Raw genomic sequence first — 20556 nt, 5'->3', positions numbered from 1 at the left:
GATATTACGGTATGAGGCAAGGGTCCAATTTTATATTTTTCCATCTAGGTAACTAATCTCGCCAAATCCCTTTTGGGCCCAGCACTTCTTTTGTGATCTGCCATGACGCCCTTGTCATCTAAATTTCATATGTGCCTAGATGTTTCTTGTCTCTATAGTCTATTGCCAATTTTTCTACCCCTGTGCCAGTTTTACACTTCTTTAATTCCTGTAGCTTCATAATCAGCCTTGATATCTGGGAGGGAAGTCCCTCCTCCATACTGTTTTGTTCTGTTTAGTTATTCTTGGCCCTTTATTTTTCAGAATAATTTTGCAATCCATTTACCAAGTACAATTGACCTTTGAACAACATGGATTTGAATTGTGTGGGTCCACTTACAGCAATATATATAACAGACTTTTTTCAATAAATGCCGTCAATCTATTTTCTCTTCCTTGTGACTTTCTTAATAACATTTTCTTTTCACTATCTTGCTTTATTGTAAGAATACAGCATGTAATAGATATAGCAGACAAAATATTCTTAATTGACTATTAATGTTACTAGTAAAGTCAACAGTAGGCCATTCATAGTTAAGTTTGGTGGGAGTCAAAGTTATACACAGAGTTCGGTGCCCCTCACCCCCATATTGTTAAAGGGTCAACTATACTATAAAATGGAAAATTCATTGGAATTGGATTGCACCTACAAGTCAGGTTAGGAAAAATTGATAATTTAATAATATTATTCCATCCTTTCCATTAACAAGGTACGTCGCTCTATTTACTTAGGTCTTTAAGATTTTTTTACTACCATTTGGTGTCTTTAATAGTATTAGGACTCTTTAGATTTTTTTATTTGTTCTTGAGTCTATTTTAATTAAATTATTTTTTAGGAGTTTGCCCTTCAACTAATTTTTCATATATATTTCCATAAAATTATTCATAATATTTTTTACCATATGTTTAAATATGTAGGATCAATAATAATGTCCCTTTTTCATTTCAGATGTTAGTTATTTGTATTTTTCCTGATCAATCTCACCAAAAGTCTTTCAAATCTTTTCAAATAACTTTTGGCTTTGTTGGGCCTTTCTGTTTTAGACTTATTTTCTGTTTTATTAATATCTGTTCCTATCTTTATAATTTTCTTCCTTCTACCTTCTTTGGAGTCTGTCTGACCCCAAACTCATGTCTGTGCATCTCTGATGCCCTCAGTAATTTCTCATTTCCTTCCCATTAATGAGTCATTTTAGTTTTGCCTTCATCTTTAATTCTGGAATGTGACTTTAGAGATTGGTGTTAATTTGCAGTGTGGAGTAGTGTGCTGTTATTCCCCACGGTGTCCCTGTGACAGCTGGCTGTGCATCACTGAGGACGCGGCTGCCTTTGTTACAGGTGATAGAGACGGACCCCGAGCCTGCGCACTCAGTGCTGGAAGAGCACTACCGAGAGCTGATGCTGCAGATCAGCGCCAACGTGAACTTCGCATCCTACCAGTGCCAGACGAGCGATGTGCACTTTAAGGACACGCTGGTTTACCAGTCCCGAGTGTTTCAGTGAGTCCTCAAAAGCCTCCCAGCGCTCGACGTTCTTTCATCTCGTCATCCACTCAGTCTTTACTCAAACACGCATTCAGTGTCTACGACAGCACATACCAGGCGTCACCTGTCGCATGCACCAGAGTGTCTTCGTGGCGCCAATGAAACACTCAGACCCACAAAGCAATTGAAGTTTACACTTGAAATCAAGATAGGCAGGAAACTGGCACCAGTTGCTCAGCTTCAGTGGGAAGAGTCCTTGCAGCAATCCGTACCACGACCCAGGAACTGTGTGGGGTCCCGGGTGACAGCTCAGACAATATCCACACTACTGGGGATAGGGCCCATCCTCAGCTAAGAAGCCCCATGACCAACAGAAGCAGCATTTCTCATGACCACTCCATAGGTGTCGCTTCCAGGATCCCTGCAGGGGACATGCCCAGTTGTAAGAGTCACTGTACTCAGAGAACCCCACAGCTATAGCTTCCCTCCAGATAATCATCATTCCTCCAGACCAGTTGCAGTTTGCCAAGCGGGAGTCATTTCTACCATAAACAACGTTGCCTAATAACACCACTGGCATTTCTCCTTTATTATCCAGGGAAACTGAGCTAGAAAGTTAGTTCAAAGTCAGAATTGTCCATAGAAGGAGAAAGGGTTATAGTAACCCTTCACCCACACTCAGACGCAGGGCTACAAGGATGCCATGGGTTCTGCTCTCAGAGTTCATGGTCTCGGGTGGGGAGTAGGGGAATAGGTGACAATAGGTGTCATGGTAGCGGCAGCACGGTGTCCTATTGGGTGGGGAGTAGGGGAATAGGTGACAATAGGTGTCATGCAGCGGCAGCACGGTGTCCTATTGATAAATGTAACTCCATCTCTCTAAGCGTTGCTTGTTTCTTCTCCGGTTTTTCGGTAACACTGTGTAGGCAGTAAGAGTGCCTAAGGCAGCCCTAACCGGTTTGGCTCAGTGGATAGAACGTTGGCCTGTGGCCTGAAGGGTCCCAGGTTCTATTCTGGTCAAGGGCATGTACCTTGGTTGTGGGCACATCCCCAGTAGGGAGTGTGCAGGAGGCAGCTGATCGATGTTTCTAACTCTCTAACCCTCTCCCTTCCTCTCTGTAAAAAAAATCGATAAAATATATTTTTAAAAAAAGAGTGCCTAAACCAACATCGGAGAGACGGAGTATCAGGGAAGGCTCCCCAAAGTGGCGCCCCAGCTGAATTTTGGAGACCAGATAGGAGGTAGCCCAGGGAAGAAGTGAGAAAAAAGGGCCTTCTAAGCAGAGAGAGCAACACAGACAAAAAGAAAAGGGCTGTGACTAATCTTTGAGAATTACAAAAACAAAAATGGAAACCGCTGACGTTTCTACTTTGTAAACATTAGTAATTGACTTGGTCACCTCATTTTGCATTTGGTGCCCTTGAAGTGTCCTCTCAAGTTATCATAGCAGCAAACGGCACAAGGAAAGGGGTGGGATCTTCTGCTGAGGCCCATTGCACCTGAAGCAGGGATCAGCAAGCTGTGCCCGTGGGCCCAAGCCAGCCAGCCACTGGGTAATTGGGTTTGTTGGCACAAGGCCATGCCCATTCGTTTCTGCTTCGTTCTTACCTGTGTTTGCACAATAGCAGAGGGAGTGATGGCTGCAGAGACCTACTGCATGCAAAGGCCAAAAAAATGTTACTCTCTGGCCCTTTACCTAAAGCCAGAATTCTTTTTGTGAAGACTACTCTGTGCCACTAAGATTCCTCCACTTTATAAAAATTTCCTTTAGGCTGAAGGGCACTACTCACACATTCACACCATGAATATAAGCCCCTGAAGTCAACGCACTTGACTTCAGACATACCTGCTGGACTACCTGGATGGGATAATGGAGATCTAATCCCTAAACCCATCCTAGACCTCCTCCCCTAAAACCAGGAGAGCACTGTGTTTCTTTCTCGTACACAATCATTTTCTTTCTTTTTTTAAATCCTCACTCAAGGATATTTTTCCATTGATTTTTAGAAAGAGTGGAGGAGAGAGAGAGAGAGAGAGAGAGAGAGAGAGAGAGAGACTGGTGTGAGAGAGATACATCAATTGGTTGCCTCCCGCATGCACCTAGGGGCTGGGGCGGGGATTGAGCCTACAACTGAGATACATGCCCTTGACCCAGAATCAAACCTGAGACCCTTCAGTCCGTGGGCTGATGCTCTAACCATTGAGCAAAAGCAGCCAGGGCCACAATCATGTTCTTGTATCAAGACCTCATCCTCCTGCTGTCACTGTCTATGATCAAGTTTAATAGTGATTCCAGAAAAAGCTTCTCTCTCCCACTTCTTGTCTTGGAGCAGGGAAACTTGAGGCAAGAAGAATTTGAGACAAATCTCAGCCAGTGAAAGCATCTCAGGAAGAGGTCAGGTGGCTTCTGAGGACAGGGACATTGTTTCTGGCGGGAAGTGATTCACGAAGGGAAGGGGCTATGGAATTTGCACCCCAGGAAGGTACTCTCAGGTGAAACAGGTTTTTGTTTCCTCTCTCCTGGGAATTTTCAGGATTACCATGACACAGGCTGAGAGTTCATCGCATAAGGTGCCAGTGGATGACTTTAAGGGCTAAACGTGGATATTTTCACTTTCAATGGCTATGCATATATTTTGTGTTTTGGAAGGAAATGTAATCGGTACATCAAATGCATGATTTCAGATAACATTGCTTAAAACTTGCCTTTTGAAGAAATATTTTAAAAACAAAGTGACTTCACCCAAAGGAAAAAGTCACAGTTTTAGATGACGGATGTGCCGACAAGACACAAATCATTTGCAGCACGTTTCTCAAATGCGTTCCCCCGTCTGTGTGCAGGTTGGAGCTGGTTAACACAGGAAGTGTGCAGCTGGAATTCAGCTGGATCTTGGAAGAGACAGCGAAGACTGTCAGCTTTGCAATGCCAGAAAACCAAGGTAAATGTGATGGCAGGTAAAACCTGGGGTGTGAACGGAGTGCCCGGTTAGTAGAAGAGCCTTGCTCCCTCGGCCCTCCCAAGGAGCTTTGGAGAAGCAGAGCTGAGGCCTCCTGGTGTCTGTAGAGACCATTGGGCCTGAGACACTCAAGAGCTGACCTCTGCCCTCCTGGGGCCTGGACCCTGCCCCCTCCCCACCTCTCACAAGGCCAGCATCCCAGCTCAGGTCCCCAGGAATCTTTTCGATGTTAACCTTTTAGGAGATTACAGTCCCTTGGAGACAATGGTGAAAGCTATGAGCTGTCTCCCCAGGAAATCACATACCTTGCCCGACTTGCAGCTGATGCACGTGCAGCACTTTAAAAAGGGACCCAGCACTTGGCAGGAAAATATCCATTATTCCTGCTTCGATATGACAGATTCCTGGACCTTCCAAACGGGCCCTTTTCCTTGGGCCCCGGATCGCGAACTCCTACTTTAAAACAGTGATTCTCCAAAAACTAGGTTTACTACCCATTCTTTTTGAGGCACAGGACCCACAGGTATCTACTTGGCCCACTCCCTTGGACCAAAGGGAAACAAATTTGAAAGCTTGATGGAATTAATGACAATATTTTTTTCACGAGTCACCTGTGAGAGCTAGGAGTCAATTCCTTACCCCTAGAGCCTAAAGTTAACTATATCTGCTAGAAGAGGTGAGCTCCCAGACCCCACGGAGGGTCCCTAAGGACCTGCGAGTGGGATGCCTTCTCCTTGTCCTCCCACTGCAAATGCAGAATGTCACTGGCTCTCTGTCTGCCCCCAGGTTCTCAAAAAGATCAGCTGAGCCAGGGCAGCACCGCGGACAGCGCCGTGGACCACTGGACTGAACCTTCCCCACTGTCCTTCTCTGTGGATCCCGTCTCCGGCGTTGTGCCCGTGGGGAAGGCTGAGAAGATCCAAGTGAAATTCTCCCCATTGGAGGCTGGAGACTTCGAGAGCACTATTATCTGCCAGTAAGGAGATGTGCTCCCCAGACAAAGCTCTGCCCCTCCACTATTATCTGCCAGTAAGGAGATGTGCTCCCCAGACGAAGCTCTGTCCCTCTTCTCTGCCACCATGACCACCATTCTTCCCAACCCGGGGCCCTCCACAGCCCCAACTTGCCACATTTTGCTCTGGAAAGATTCAAAGGCGCTAGCTTTTGGAGAACAAGGAGAATGGAGTCTTTTGTGTTGCTCAGCAACCCTCTCTAGACCCTCCCTCTGCCCCACCTCTCTCTTCCTGGCCCCAGACAAAAGTCCACTGGGCAACAAAATAGTTGGCAGCCAGATGGGTTCCAGTCCTGGGACAAGCATGAACCTAGGAAGGCTTTCTTGAACCTTTACTGATACCAGGTTTCCTTGACTATAAGATGCAAATAACAATAACACCTTGCAGAGTTGGAGTTAAGACTGAATGAGGTTAACTCCCTGAAGCTTAGAACAGTGCCTGGCACACAATAAGCACAACAAGCATTAGGTGGTGGGGACGGTGGAGGTTGTAGACCTGGTGCATGGTAAGCAAGGAAGAGATGGGGTCCAGACCCAGTTAGAGAAAACCAATCCAATAGCTCCTGGCCATGAGAGTCCCTGATGTGGTACCCACTCCCAGGGCAGCTCCATGGAGAACTACTACAGAAGGATCCCATGAACCATGGCTGAGTGTGGCAGGGACATATGTGAGCCATAAGAGCCTCCTGCAGTCACACTGCAGGGACCCTCCTGCACCTGGGCCACCTCAACTTGGATCTAGGGCTGAAAGTCTGCTCACATCCAGTTCACTTTCTCCGAGGAGCTCAGGATACGTTTTTAGGATCTCGGCATCACTTTCTATATCCCACAAATGCCTCTGAGAGGGCCAGAGGGTACGCCTCTGTGCTCATTTTATAGCAGGGAGATGTTCTCAACCCTGGTGTGGGAAGTACCTCAGTAACACACTTAGGGACACAGAAGAGACCAGAATTCAGGCTCCTCATACTCAGCCTATTCACGCATTCATCCACTCAACCACTAATTAATGAATACCTACTATGTACTGGTCAAGACACTGAGGTTCTGTTGTTGTCCAAGATAGAACCAGCCTCTATGCTCATGGAGCTCATATTTTAGTAGATGTAATATTCGTTTCCAACCAACGAAGAAAGCAACAATTGGCTAAAACTAAAAAATAAATAAAATTAACCATATCCTCTCAGGATTCCCAACCTACTACCTGGAGAGCAAGGCCCAGTCATATCAGCAAAAGGACGGAGCTTCTTGCCCATCTGCCACTTTGAACTGAAAGAGTCGGACTACATCACTGCTCATCGGCACAACCCGGATCTCCGAGGGCCTGGTGGTGGGCCTCTGGACCCAAACACCCGGGTGATCGAGTTCACCAGTGTGGGCATAGGAGGGAAGAATCTCCGGTGAGTTGCCTCGGTTTGCATCAGTTGAGTTCATATCAGTCAATCCTTCTACAGAACTCAGAGGAAGAATTCAGAGAATCGAGCTGGATGGGTTTCTAGAAGCAGTTTGATATGCTGGGGTTTGACTTGAGAGGGCTGCTACAGTAAGGAAGCTGAATTCAGTCTCCTTAGTTTTGACGGGGGGGGGGGGGGGGGAGCAGGGGGGCATTTAGAAGGCATAGAATCCCTAACCACCAGCTTGACCACAGAGGATCACTGGGACAGAAGGGCCCTCAGCACCATTATTACTCCAAAGTCCGGAGCTCCAGCCATACGTTAGACCCCCACATGAGGTGTGGTTTTTATTTCTACAGCAAAAAAGTATCTGCAACAGTTCTGGTTCCCACGTAGGGGGACCGAGCCAGGGCAGTTAGGTCCTGAGAAAGTGTCTCTTAACCCTCAACCCTCCCTCTCACTCTCTGCTGTCAATTCCTCCCCCTCGGCCAGGACGTTCACCATCCTGAACCCGACCGCTAGCATCTACTGCTTCCGCTGGGTCTCTGAAGAAATGGAAAGTCTCCAGAACCCTTCAGCCTTCACCTGCCTCACAGAGAAGGGCTGCATCCACCCTGAAAAGAAAGCCGAGGTGTGTGTGTGTGTGTGTGTGTGTGTATGAGGACTGCTCGACCCAGGGCTTCAATCATTCTATCTCTCTCTGCACAGCAAGCGTGCCGTAGACCAGAGATAGAGTTAGGGAGGACAGCCTAAGGGTGCGTCCATCCACACGTGTTTTTTGAGTGGCTACCATATAAGTTAGGCCAGTGGTCGGCAAACTCATTAGTCAACAGAGCCAAATATCAACAGTACAATGATTGAAATTTCTTTTGAGAGCCAAATTTTTTAAACTTAAACTATATAGGTAGGTACATTGTTATTAACTTAATGAGGGTTCTCCTAAGGCTTAGGAAGAGCCACACTCAAGGGGCCAAAGAGCCGCATGTGGCTCACGAGCCGCAGTTTGCCGACCACGGGGTTAGGCAGTCCTCATGGACAAGACAGGCCTGAGCTCACTTGGTTGGCCATGGAGAAGCAGATCTCTAGTATTTGGGGTTTTAAAAAATTGAGATTATTAAAGCAGAACAGGGAAGCTGGACACCCACCAAAGCCTGGACACTATGGGACAATGTTATTTTTGTCCAAGGGACTGACAGCTGTGAAAGGACACACATGTGTTTTCACTTGGTCTGGACGAAAGTCAACACAGAACACTGGCGTCATGTCCCATGTCTCAGTCCTGCTGTTTCCACAGTGACACAGGGGAGGGGGTCCAGCTTAAAGAAACATGAGCTCGCTGGTCAAAACAGACCTGCGGGTCCCCTGTCCTGTAAGTCCTGCAGGGAATCTTAGAGGCAGAAACAAATCCGGGGAACAGAAATTATGCATTCGGCTGCCTCCAGGAAGGTCACCCAAACGAATGATGCAGGCCAAGGGGACCCTGACACGGAGTGCCGGGCAGAGCTGGCTGGCCACAGTGCTTCCCCGGCAGATCACCACCACACAGACAGTGGGCCAGGGTTGCCAACTCTCCCAAACTTCTCGGGAAAAGTCAAAATTCCAAATTCCTATCTGAATCTCTCCATTTGTACATGTCATCCAAAGACCCGGTGTGAATACGGCAGCCTAGCCAACAGAAGCTGCGGATGGTGTAGACCCGCTTAGAAAGACCTGTGGGCAAGCAGGGCAATCAGACAGAACAGCCAGACTTACATGCCCTTCAGAGAGGGTAGAAAGGCAGTGGTGACCTGGTAACATCAGCCATCAGAACCCCAGTGCCGACAAGCCTCTAAGGCAGTGGTTCTCAACCTTCTGGCCCTTTAAATACAGTTCCTCATGTTGTGACCCAACCATAAAATTATTTTCATTGCTACTTCATAACTGTAATGTTGCTACTGTTATGAATCGTAATGTAAATATCTGATATGCAGGATGGTCTCAGGCGACCCCTGTGAAAGGGTCGTTCGACCGCCAAAGGGGTCGCGACCCACAGGTTGAGAACCACTACTCTAAGGGCACGTGGGGTAAGTAAACAGAAGTGCCTCTTCCCACTGTGTTCCAAACTGTCTTCTCAGATTATCTTCCAGTTCACGCCTTTGCATCTGAAAATCACAGAAGCGTTCTGGACTTTCTCAGTCCCCGAGCACAACATCACAGTCCCTTTCCTGCTGGTAGGCAAAGCCTCTGACCCCCTGGTCAATCTGGACAAGTCACACATCAACTTCAGCTGTCTCCTCATTGGTAAGGCTGCCCTGGAGGTTTACATTTAGAGTTGGCATGACCGGTAAGGGAGGGACGTGGGACCAACCCAGCACTGGGCTCCAGGAGCAGCCTGGGGTGGGGACTTTTCCCTGGCGCCTTCCAGCAGCATGCCTGAGGCCCGTTCTCACTGTTCACCAAGCCACAGAATAATTACCTCTCAATCCAGTTTCCACCAAGGATGTTCTAAACCCATGCACCCGTAACCAAAGGAAATTTAGGAGCCTTGTTGCAGGTCCTCCTTGGAAGATTCCTTTAGAGCCTGGACTGACTGTCTTCATTTCCTTGCAGTTTCTTCAGCCCAGGGCTCTATCCACTGAGCCAAACTGGCTAGGGCTTGTTGAACATTTTTTAGTGACTTTAGCAAATACAATAAAACAAGAAAATTAAATAATTGGCTAAAACATTGAGGGAAAATGAGACAACACTATCTCATATTGCTGTGTTGATTACTTCAGACATAGAGAACTTCTAGAGCAGTGGTTCTCAACCTTCTGGCCCTTTAAATACAGTTCCTCATGTTGTGACCCAACCATAAAATTATTTTTGTTGCTACTTCATAACTGTAATGTTGCTACTGTTATGAATCGTAATGTAAATATCTGATATGCAGGATGGTCTTAGGCAACCCCTGTGAAAGGGTCGTTCAACCGCCAAAGGGGTCGCGACCCATAGGTTGAGAACCGCTGCTCTAGAGAAAAGCAACACAAATACTAAATGAACAAGACAATTTTTAGTAAGTGGCTGGATGCAGGACAAGTATACCAAAATCAATAGTGTCTCTTTCTTTTAGTACTAAGCACTTAGAAACAAACAAAAAATTCTATTTAGTGTTGACAAAACCTATATAACACCTAAGGATCAACATAACAAGAACAGCACAGGACCTATATGAAGAAAACTATAGAAATCCTATTAAAATGCCCCTAACCAAGATCTGAATATTTGTCAGTTCTCCCAAAAGCAAATGCAAATTTAATCAAGTTCCGATTAGAATCTCAGCTAGGGTTGCCAGGTAAAATACAGACACATAGTTACATTTGAATTTCAGGTAACAGTGAATAAATATTAGAATCCGTATGTCAGCATAAGTATGTCCCATGCAACATTTGGGACATATACGAAAAAAATTTTTGCTTCATCTGGTAACCTTAATCCCAAAGGGTTACGGGGGCCGGGGAGGGGTCGGGGAGCGGGGGGAAGAAGAGAAGTGGATAAAATGATTCGAAGTTTATGTGGAAAAATAAATTCTCTAAAATAGTCGAGGAAAGTAAGAAAAAGCAAAATAGTAATAGCAGCTGCAGTAGTCAGGGCCCTGTCAAGATTCATGACATGCACGGGATCTAATTTAAAGCGTTCAATGCAGGGGGCGTTCCTGCTTGACAAAGGCATGGGCAGAGTTAAGGGGCCTACCAAGGAAGGTGAAGCCCCCTTAGCAAAAGAAGGAAGGCCTTGGGTCTGAAGGAACAAGGAGGGAAAGCAGTGTCACCAGGATCCCCGGAGAGCTGGGATTGAGCAGAGGAGCCACCTAGCAGGAGCGGGCAGCTGATGGGGTCAAGTTCTAGAGTAAGAGCTGGAGTCCCTCCGGGGGAGGAAGGTCACTTGCAGAGGGAAAGGAAGACAGAGGTAGTCAACGGCCGAGGAGCTTGGAAGAGGAAAGAAAAGGGGTTGGAGAATCTCTTGGAAGAAGACTTCCTCTCGCCTGCGAGCAGTGTCTGCTGAGACACTTCAGGAGCAGGCAGGTGGCTGCTCCCCCGATGGCCGGGCTGCTCCTGAGGGCTGATGTTCCTCCTCAGGCCGAGAAGTCCGGGAGACCGTGCAGATCATCAACAGGGAGGAGCAGGGCTTCAGTTTTGCCTTCCAGGACAACTCCCGGTATTCTGAAGGTTTCAACGAAAGCCTGGTCGTGAGTCCCATGGAAGGCTGGCTCCCACCGATGTCCAGGTAAAGAAATAGGAAGGCCCCCAAGACTTCAACCTCCCAAAATGGCCGGAGTCCCAGGCCTGGCAGCCAAGAGAATCAGTTTCCCTTAGATAGTAACAATTCCATCTCTCTCCTACTTATTCCCTGTTATTCATTTCCCTGCCGAATTGTGTAGTATTGAGAATTTTAAGCCCTTGTTTTCGGTATTTTTTCTTATATATATTCTTTTTCTTGCTACCTACTATATTTGTAAATCCATAAAGCAATGTCCTGCCTTGCCTGGAAAACCTTCAGAATTCATAATTTGGCCTGGCTGGTGTTGCTCAGTGGTTGAGCATTGACCTATGAACCAAGAGGTCACGATTCCAATCCTGGTCAGGGCACACGCCCAGGTGGTGGGGCATGCAGGAGGTAGCTGATCGATTATTCTCTCTTGTCACTGATGTTTCTATCTCTCTCTTTCCCTCTCCCATCCTCTCTGAAATCAATAAAAATATGGTTTTAAAAATTCATCATAATGTGGAGTTATAACACCTTTTCCTCAGAGTGTATCTGCTAACCTATTGGGCTCATGTTCTCTAGCAGGCTGTAGCAGGTGGCCTTGTCAGCTAATCTGCTGCCATCTTCCCCAACCAGGTTACAAATTGACATTCTCTTCACACCAAAGCAAGAAGGAGATGTGAACTTTAATTTGATCTGCAATGTGAAAAGGAAAGCACACCCTTTGACCTTAAATGTCAAGGCTGAGGGCTACACTATGAATGCGGAGATCAAGTGCAAAGACAGGACTGGCTTACTCACTCTCTTGACTCCCAGTCAGACCACCATTGTCAACTTCTATGAGGTAAAGGTGTGAGAGGGCCTTGCTCCCTCTTGGTTTCTGCGCTGGCTGGGAAAGGCAGTACCAGTGACTGTTCTTCTTAGCTGAATCTCTCTGTTTCAAATGCCAGGGAGACCAGGAGAATATAGAAATGTACCAGGAGCCGCTCCATCCCCAGAATGTGTATGAGTTTGATGTGAATGTTTTCTTATTTTTCAAGGGATGGAGAGATGGTAGGGGAGGGGAAGAATGCTTGTGCTAAGCAGATAGGCAGGATGTTTGGCTACCAAGGGAGGTCTGAGAACTAAATTGCCCTCTTACTCTTCATATATGAGGGGCCCCCAGCACTTCATAGCCCTCGCTGGGATATCTGGCCACATTCATCTAATGATGTTCAACTCACTAACATCATCTTACATGTCTGTTTTCCAAGGGATATATTCCCCCAACATGTTACATATCCTGATCCCAGAGGAGTGAACCATGGCTTGCATTCACTCAACATACTGCCCTGTGCTCTGTCTCTCAGGTGGAGCTGAATGAGTGTGTCCAGTGTGAGTTCACCTTTATCAACGCTGGGAAGTTCAACTTCAGCTTCCAGGCAGAGCTCTCCGGCCCCAAAGCCCTGGTGCAGTACTTCGAGTTCTCACCCATGGAGGGCAGCGTGGATGTGGGGCAGAGTACACCCGCCAGCCTGTCCTTCCAACCATTTAAGAAATGTGTCTTGAAGGGCCTGGAACTCAGAATCAAGGTGAGACCATTGAACACTGTCCAACACTGAACATACTCACAGCATCCTGTCTTGGAAGAAGAATTCTCCTGAGTGTTTCTGGTCTTCTCTACCTGCCAGAAGCCCCTGGGGAGTGGCTGTGTTGGAGATAGTCCCATACTCTCTAGTAATGGCCTCCACCCAGGTGCCTGGTGATTGTCAACTGAAAAGCAATTAAGCACCCATGCACTGGTATATCGTGCAGCCATTAAAGTAAATCAGGGAGCCTGGGAACCAAGAGGTCACCGGTCTGATTCCTGATCAGGACACATGCCTGATCAGGAATCAGGTTGTAGGCTTGATCCCCAGTAGGGGCCATGCAGGAGGCAGCCGATCAACGATGTTCCTCTCATCCATGTTTCTATCTCTCGATTCCTCTCCCTCCCTCTCTCTCTCTAAAAATCAATAAAAAGCATATTTTACAAAATAAAATAAACAAGGGAGATTGATGAGAGGGGAGGAAACATGCCTGGGTTGTGGGCTCCATCCCCAGTAGGGGCATGAAGGAGGCACACACTCAATGATTCTCTCTCATCATTGATGTTTCCATCCCTCTCTTCCTCTCCCTTCCTCTCTGAAACCAATAAAAAATATTTTTAAAAAATAAACTTCTAACCTCTGAGTTAGACTCTCTGCAGATGGAACCTTGGGACCTGTGTGTGTGTTTTTTTAAACACTTGACTGCTTCCTTCCTTCACCTGAGGGTTTAAGGGCCCTTTCCTCTCACTTCTCCTAATCACACCCCACCTGCCGTTTCCTCCCCACAGATAAGCCACGGTCCGACATTTACGTGCAGCATCTCAGGCTCTGCCGTGAACCCTGCTGTCCATTTCTCATTCACCAGCCACAACTTTGGGACCTGCTTCATCTACCAAGCCGGGATGCCCCCATACAAACAGACCCTGGTTATCACCAACAAGGAGGAAACGGCTATGAGGTGAGCAGACTTCCCAGAGCCCCCAGATGAGTCTGCAGCTCCTGGTGGGCCCTACAGCCTTTAGGCAGGCGGCGTGCAGCCATGACAGAAGGAGAAGGGTCATGGGGATGAGTCAGACACAGGTGGACATGAATCCCCAGTCTCCTTTCCCCACCACTGACGCTGATGCTTGGAGAGCCGTGGGCTCCTCCAGCAGGTGTGGCTCAGTGGTTGTGCATCGACCTATGAACCAGGAGGGCACATGCCCCAGTCGTGGGCCCAATCCCCAGTGCGGGGTGTGCAGGAGGCGGTGGATCAGTGATTCTCTCTCAACATTGGTGTTTCTTTCCCTCTCTCCCTCTTCCTTCCTCTCTCTGAAATCAATAAAAACTTATTTTTTCCTACAGCCTTTAGGCAGGCGGCGTGCTTGGAGAGCCATGGGCTCCTCCAGCAGGTGTGGCTCAGTGGTTGTGCATCGACCTATGAACCAGGAGGGCACATGCCCCAGTTGTGGGCCCAATCCCCAGTGTGGGGTGTGCAGGAGGCAGTGGATCAGTGATTCTCAACACTGGTGTTTCTTTCCCTCTCTCCCTCTTCCTTCCTCTCTCTCTGAAATCAATAAAAACTTATTTTTTTAAAAAAAGAGCACTGGGCAAAGGGTCATGGGACTTTGAGTTTGAGGCCTGATTTTGCCAGGACCTCATGGTGTTATTTGAGGTAAGTAGCTTGACTTTGCCCAGGAGAATGTGGGCTGGATCATTGCTGGGTCCTTTTCAGCCCTTAAATGCTCTGACTGTAGGACAGCAGGGCAGGAAATCCATTAGGACCAAGCTCAGGTGGGGGGCGGTAGTGGGGTGGGGAGGACGGGGCCACATCAGTCCCCCTGGGTCAGCCTTCTCAGAACTTATGCACCTTCCTCCTGCTTGTCTCCAGCATAGATTGTTTGTACACCAATACCACCTACCTCGAGGTGAGCTTCCGTGCGGATGTGATAAAGCCAGGAAAGTCAATGGAGATTCCAATCACCTTTTATCCTCGAGAAAGTATCAGTTATCGAGAACTCATCCCCTTTGAAATCAACGGGCTCTCCCAACAAGTAGTTGAAATCAAAGGGAAAGGCACCGAAATGAAGGTAAGAGGAGACCCTCAGACTGACAGCTTCCCTGCCCTTCCCAGCCCCCTTGGCCCACCTGCGCCCACTCCCTCCCTCCCCTCTCCCCATCTCCTGCCCTAAGCTGCTCTGCTGCAGGTCAGCAGTCCCACTGAGGGGTGAGTTAGCCAATCAGTGAATCATGGATCTTACTCAATTCCAAACTGTACTGTATCGAAGAACAGGCGCCGGAAAATGGTCTTTTTCTTGGGGAAGTTTGAGGCTGTCAGATGTAGGGTCCCAAGCATGTCCTTTTTCTCCCACGTCAGGGCATGTTTTGTTTTCAGGTGTAATAGGCAAGACTTGTTTGAAGCAACGTATGCACACATGTGTCTCAGTCATGGACATCTTCCCTCACCACCACAGGGATGCCCATTCTCCGGTCAGCCCCAGGTCCCAGGATTAGATTCTCTGAGGGGTTCCTTCTTGCCCGGTGCTCCTAATAGGAAGGGGATGCTCCAGTCCTGCTGCTCATCCCTTTCTTCCCAGGGTCTGTCTGGTGGGAGTATTTGCATTTAACCAGTTATCGGCCACGATATTTTGACTTTAATTTGAAAAGGTCCGCCGCTTGCGTCTGTACACGCTTATGGCATACAAATGGTTAGCAGGAGGTTTTAGAAGTCTGAAGGTCTTCCAAGAGTCTCAGGGATGCGTGGGACAGGTCAGCAATCAGGAGAAAATGGGAGGGGTGTGTTCCCATGAAGCCAAAGGTGCCCCAGGGCAATGCCACCTGGCGTGTCTGTGCCCAAGCCAGGGACGGGCTCTCTTCTGATGTCATTGATCCGTTCATTTGCTCAGGCTTTCATGCACTCACTCAGCACTCATTACGTAGCAGGTACTTTGGGAAAACCCAGAGGTGATTTAAATATGTTCTCTGGCTTCCAAGAGCTCACAGGCTGGTGCTGAAGATTCGCTTTTTCAGACAAAATGGAAGCATGTGGGCCAGATACAAAGACGGCTGGAGGGAGAGAGCTCAATGTAGTGACTGGTGGAATGACAGTGACCAGTGGCTGCTGCTCCGTGTGGGTCAGTGTCCTCCTGGAGGAGAAGGCCCAGCCTGACTGTCCTCGGGTCCAGGCCAACGCTGTGTTCCGAGCTTCAGATGGGGACTTGGAAATGTCCGCCTCTGCTGCGGCCATTGTAGTTGAAATCACCATCCTCCTCACACCCGAGGCTTTCTCTCAGGCCCTCCTCCTGTCCATCTCCGCAGGGGAGCGAGCCGCGCTCTCACAAAATACACATTCGGTGGGGTCACTCCATGCTTCATTGTCTTCCTTCCAGAATAAAACCTGACCACCCCCCAGACTTAATCTTCTCAAGTCTCCCCCTCCCTCCCAGCCACTGAGCCACCCCCTCCAGCTCAGCACCTCATTCCTCCCCCAGAGGTGCTCGCCAACCCCACCCTGACTCACCCGGACTAGATCCTACCCTTCCTTTAGCTCTCAGTGTAAACATGCCTAAGGAGGAGGGGGCGGTCCCCAGACCCCCATCTATCTCAGTCCCCTGTAATGGGCTCCCCAGGTGCCCTGAGCTTTTCCGTCACGTCTATTAACCCAGTTGTAATTATGTCATTGTTGTTTAGTGGGCATTTTATGCACATAAATGTTATTGAGCGAGTGAAGGCTCATCTAATGTGAAGACTGGGGGACACGGAAAGCGAGGAACCACCCTTGGCTCCCCCAGATAGATGTGGGATATTCATTTTTCTCGTTAACTGACAAACCCTCCCTCCCTGCTCTCTTTCTCGTCCCACAGATTTTAGTCCTAGATCCAGCCAATAGGATCTTGAAGTTAGGAGCTGCCCAGCCAGGGCAGGTGGTGAAAAAAACGGTTTCCATCATGAACAACAGCCAAGCCCCGGTCACATTTAGCCAGTCGGTCCTGTTCTCGACTCCAGAACTCCGGGAGCCTAAGGTGGGTGCTCGGGGCTCCCAGTGGCCTCTCCATGCTTCCCTATGACACGGACGACCAGGCTAACATCACTAACAGTTCACAGTTCTCCTGCACCTTCACTGTGCCAGGACGTGCTAACAGCGTTCGATGTGCCATCTCTGATCACCTTCACAGAAACAGTCCAGGGTCCGTGCTTTTATTACGCTCAGTTCACATCCAAGGAAAGCGAGGCTTAAAGAGGCAACATCCCTCTACAGGGCAGCAGAGTGAAGCAGAAGGAGTGGACTTGATGGGAGGCAGTAAATTCTAATGAATAAACACAGATCTTCATTGCAGACAGTTTGAAAAATACAGTATAGAAAATCATAAAGGAAAACATTTTGCCCATAATCTCATACCCAGAAATAATCACTGAACATTTTGATGCCTACCTTTCCCGTGTTTTTCCTACACATTTTTTTACAAAAATAAAATGACAATGTTCGTATTATTTTGAACCCATCTAGGAACACATCATAAATATTTTCCCTGCCCTCCAATGCCACGTGCTCACTGCTCCCTCCATTATGTAGATAGACCAACTGTCTATTTCTGCTCAACTCGGGTGTTTCTAACGCTCTATGTTATAAGCAGCAAGGTCATGTCCATGCAACCAAAGCTTTGTGTGCATCCATGGCTCCCTCTCATGGCAGACTCCTAGAAGAGGGCTTGTGGGTCAAGAAGAAGAGTATGTTTCAGTACCCATCACCATCTGCCCCTGAAAGGGTGTCCCCTCTGCACTCTTCATCTGTGTGAGATGCACCCTTATTCCTAAGTCCATGTCCCAAGCTCCCTGGAGAGAGGAGCTACCAGTCCCAGCTGCCTGCTCCCCATCTTACAGTCATCAGTATTTGGGTGGCCCCTGGCCAATGGACTAGGTGTGCTTCATTCATCCCAAGGGTAAATGTATCCATCCCCTTCCATTTACTCAGTAAATATGTGCGAGGTGCTAAAAATATAAAGATGTGTCTTAACTTGGGCTGCCCTAGCAAAGTAGACTGGGTGGCTTACACAGCAGACATTTATTTTCTCACTAGAGGCCCAGTGCATGGATTCGTGCACCGGTGGGACCCCTTGGCCTGGCCTGCGGGGATCAGGCCAAAACCGGCTCTCTGATGTCCCCCGAGGGGTCCCGGATTGCGAGAAGGCGCAGGCCAGGCCGAGGGACCCCACTGGTGCACGATGGGGGCCGGGGAGGGACCTCGGGAGGGCTCCAGGGCATGTCCAGCCCGGCTCGCCCAGTCCCAATCAGCCGGACCCCAGCAGCAAGCTAACCTACCGGTAGGAGCGTCTGCCCCATGGTGGTCAGTGTGCATCATAGTGACTGGTTGAACAGGCTTTTATTATATAGGATAGTTCTGGAAGCTGGAAGTGTGAGGTCAGAGTGCCAGCATGGTCTGCTTCTGGTGAGGGCTCTCCTCCTGGCTTATAGGCGGCCACCTTCTGGCTGTGTGCACACACAGCAGAGAGCAAGCAAGACTGAGATTTCCAGTGTATCTCATCCCATCAGGAGGGTCCCTCTGTCATGGCCTCATCTAAACCTAAGTACTTCCCAGAGGATCGGAAGAGGGGCGGGCTGCTCAGAGGAGGGCTGTACTGAGTTTTACAGGATGGAGAGGTATCTCCCAGGCAGATGGGGGGGGTGTTTCCGGCAGGCAAAGGTGCACCGGCCAGAAAGAGCCGGTGCTTTTGGAAACCCAGATGTGATTCAGTGCGACAGGAGCACTGTGGACCACCTCGGGGATGCAGGACACAGAAACACTGGCCGTGAGAGGCCAGCCAAAGCCAGAGACACACTGGGTATCTCCACCCATGTTGCGCACTTTGCCATCCAGAGAAAGAGAGCAATAATCACTTAACATTTTGGTGCCTGTCTTTCCACTAATAAGGCTTCGCGCGCCTCATTAATCCAAGTTAGAGTCCTGGTTTCCAAGAGGTCAGGGCCCTCACAGTTGCCTACCCACCTGCTTCTTTGGTTGATCAGACACAAGCTGCCAGGGACCTGTGCTGACACCGTCACCTGGGGATGGCTTCCAACATCGTTGTGTTTTGAGAATGTGCTAGGATCGCTTTGCTATTGCAGCCTCTCGGCCCGTTATCTCACGCCCTGCTGCCTGGGTCCACTTGCTGGCAACTGCCCAGCTCTGGACCAGAGGGAGCTCAAGGTCGAAAAGGGGTCTGGCTTCCTTCGAGCTGATTTTGATTTGCCTTTACCAGGACCGGCGGGGAGAAGGGACCACACAAATTCAGACAGTGGCTCTCCAACTTTAGAACTCACGAGTCACCCAGGGCACCTTTGAAAATGAGGTCCCAGGCTCCTCCAAGGACCCTGACCCAGCCAGCCTGGGGCAGGGCCCAGGAATCTGCATTGTACCCCGCGCAAGGAGCTGGGGAGCGCTCCTCAAAATCCACAGAGCACTGAGTGTTACTGCAACTTCTGCTTCCTCCAGCAGAGAGCAGTGGTTCTTCGCAAGGGGTTAGAAAGAGAATTAACATTTACTGAGTGCCTATTATGTGCCCTACATTTTATTTTATTTTTTTAATATATTTTTATTGATTTCAAAGAGGAAAGGAGAGAGAGAGAGAGAGAGAGAGAGAGAAACATCAATGATGAGAGGGAATCATTGATCCTTTGCTTCCTGCACACCCCACACTGGGGATCGAGCCCATAACCCAGGCAGGTGCCCTGACAGGGAATCAAATCGTGACCTCCTGGTTCATAGGTCAACGCCCAACCACTGAGCCACACCAGCTGGGCTGTGCCAGACATTTTATATAGATGATCTAGCTCAGTGGTCGGCAAACTCATTAGTCAACAGAGGCAAATATCAACAGTACAATGATTGAAATTTCTTTTGAGAGCCAAATTTTTTAAACTTAAACTATACAGGTAGGCACATTGTTATTAACTTAATGAGGGTACTCCTAAGCTGGCCTTTGCTAAAAACGTCCTCAATCTGATTGAGGTACGTTCGCTGAGGTCGACCCCTTCCAACTCTCCCATCCACACTTGTATACTTGTTTCGTCTGACTCCTTTCCGAAATCCAACTTCTGCTCATGGGCCACGAAGTTTCAATCGCACTGTACGTGCGCGCCCGCACGTGGTATTTTGTGGAAGAGCCACACTCAAGGGGCCAAAGAGCCGCATGTGGCTCGCGAGCCGCGGTTTGCCGACCACGGATCTAGCTGAATGAGTCACAGGAAGTTTAAGTCACTTGTCAAAGATGGCACAGCTGGGAAGGGAGAGCAGCAGTGAGATTTTCCCCCTGGGCTGTTACCACCCCAGCAGCAAGACCTCCAGGAATGGAGGCCTCAGCAGCCCCCTGCCCTCAGCTGCTGAAGCTCACTGTCCTCTTGCCCAGGTCATCACCCTGGTCCCCTTCAACAACATCACGCTGAAGCCCAAAGAAGTCCGAAAGCTGGAGATCATCTTTGCCCCGAAGAAGCGTGTCCCCCTCTTCTCCGAGGAAGTGTTCATGGAGAGCATGGGGCTCCTGCGCCCCCTCTTCCTGCTCAGCGGCTGCTGCCAAGCCCTGGAGGTCTCCCTGGACCAGCAGCATATTCCCTTTGGACCAGTCGTGCATCAGACAAAAGCCACCCGCCGCATCCTCATGCTGAACACGGGCGACGTCGGTACAAGGTAGGAGCTGGGGCAGAGCGCTCAGACCCTGGGTGGGATTAGACACTTGTCTTACAAGTGTGGCCACTTTTTATTTCTTCGCTTTGCTTTTTACATCTCTTTCCTTCCTTCAAAAATGTGACTGTGATGGCCTGCTGACTAAAATGAATACTCTAGAACATTTGCTCAGTGCCTGTTAGATGCCCTTTGCATGGCTCATCTCATTTAATCCCAACAATTCTAC

The 20556-nt window shown here is 48.7% G+C and overlaps 1 protein-coding gene across 1 annotated transcript in view; it reads left to right on the top strand.

Annotated features, from left to right (window-relative positions):
* HYDIN (HYDIN, axonemal central pair apparatus protein) overlaps nucleotides 1-20556 on the top strand; it is an 84651-nt gene that overhangs the window by 48684 nt on the left and 15411 nt on the right. The window contains exons 28-40 of the mRNA XM_005862644.2: nucleotides 1378-1538; nucleotides 4366-4463; nucleotides 5268-5457; nucleotides 6678-6890; nucleotides 7377-7515; nucleotides 8999-9164; nucleotides 10979-11126; nucleotides 11742-11949; nucleotides 12455-12676; nucleotides 13462-13631; nucleotides 14544-14742; nucleotides 16516-16674; nucleotides 20056-20333. Coding sequence (XP_005862706.2) covers nucleotides 1378-1538; nucleotides 4366-4463; nucleotides 5268-5457; nucleotides 6678-6890; nucleotides 7377-7515; nucleotides 8999-9164; nucleotides 10979-11126; nucleotides 11742-11949; nucleotides 12455-12676; nucleotides 13462-13631; nucleotides 14544-14742; nucleotides 16516-16674; nucleotides 20056-20333 — 2351 coding nt within the window. The remainder of the gene's footprint in view (nucleotides 1-1377; nucleotides 1539-4365; nucleotides 4464-5267; nucleotides 5458-6677; nucleotides 6891-7376; nucleotides 7516-8998; nucleotides 9165-10978; nucleotides 11127-11741; nucleotides 11950-12454; nucleotides 12677-13461; nucleotides 13632-14543; nucleotides 14743-16515; nucleotides 16675-20055; nucleotides 20334-20556) is intronic.

The sequence above is a fragment of the Myotis brandtii genome, unplaced genomic scaffold (assembly GCF_000412655.1).
Source record: "Myotis brandtii unplaced genomic scaffold, ASM41265v1 scaffold165, whole genome shotgun sequence".
NCBI lineage: Eukaryota > Metazoa > Chordata > Mammalia > Chiroptera > Vespertilionidae > Myotis > Myotis brandtii.
Note: the sequence above shows the minus strand (reverse complement) of the source record. Positions and strands in the feature narration are given on the sequence as shown.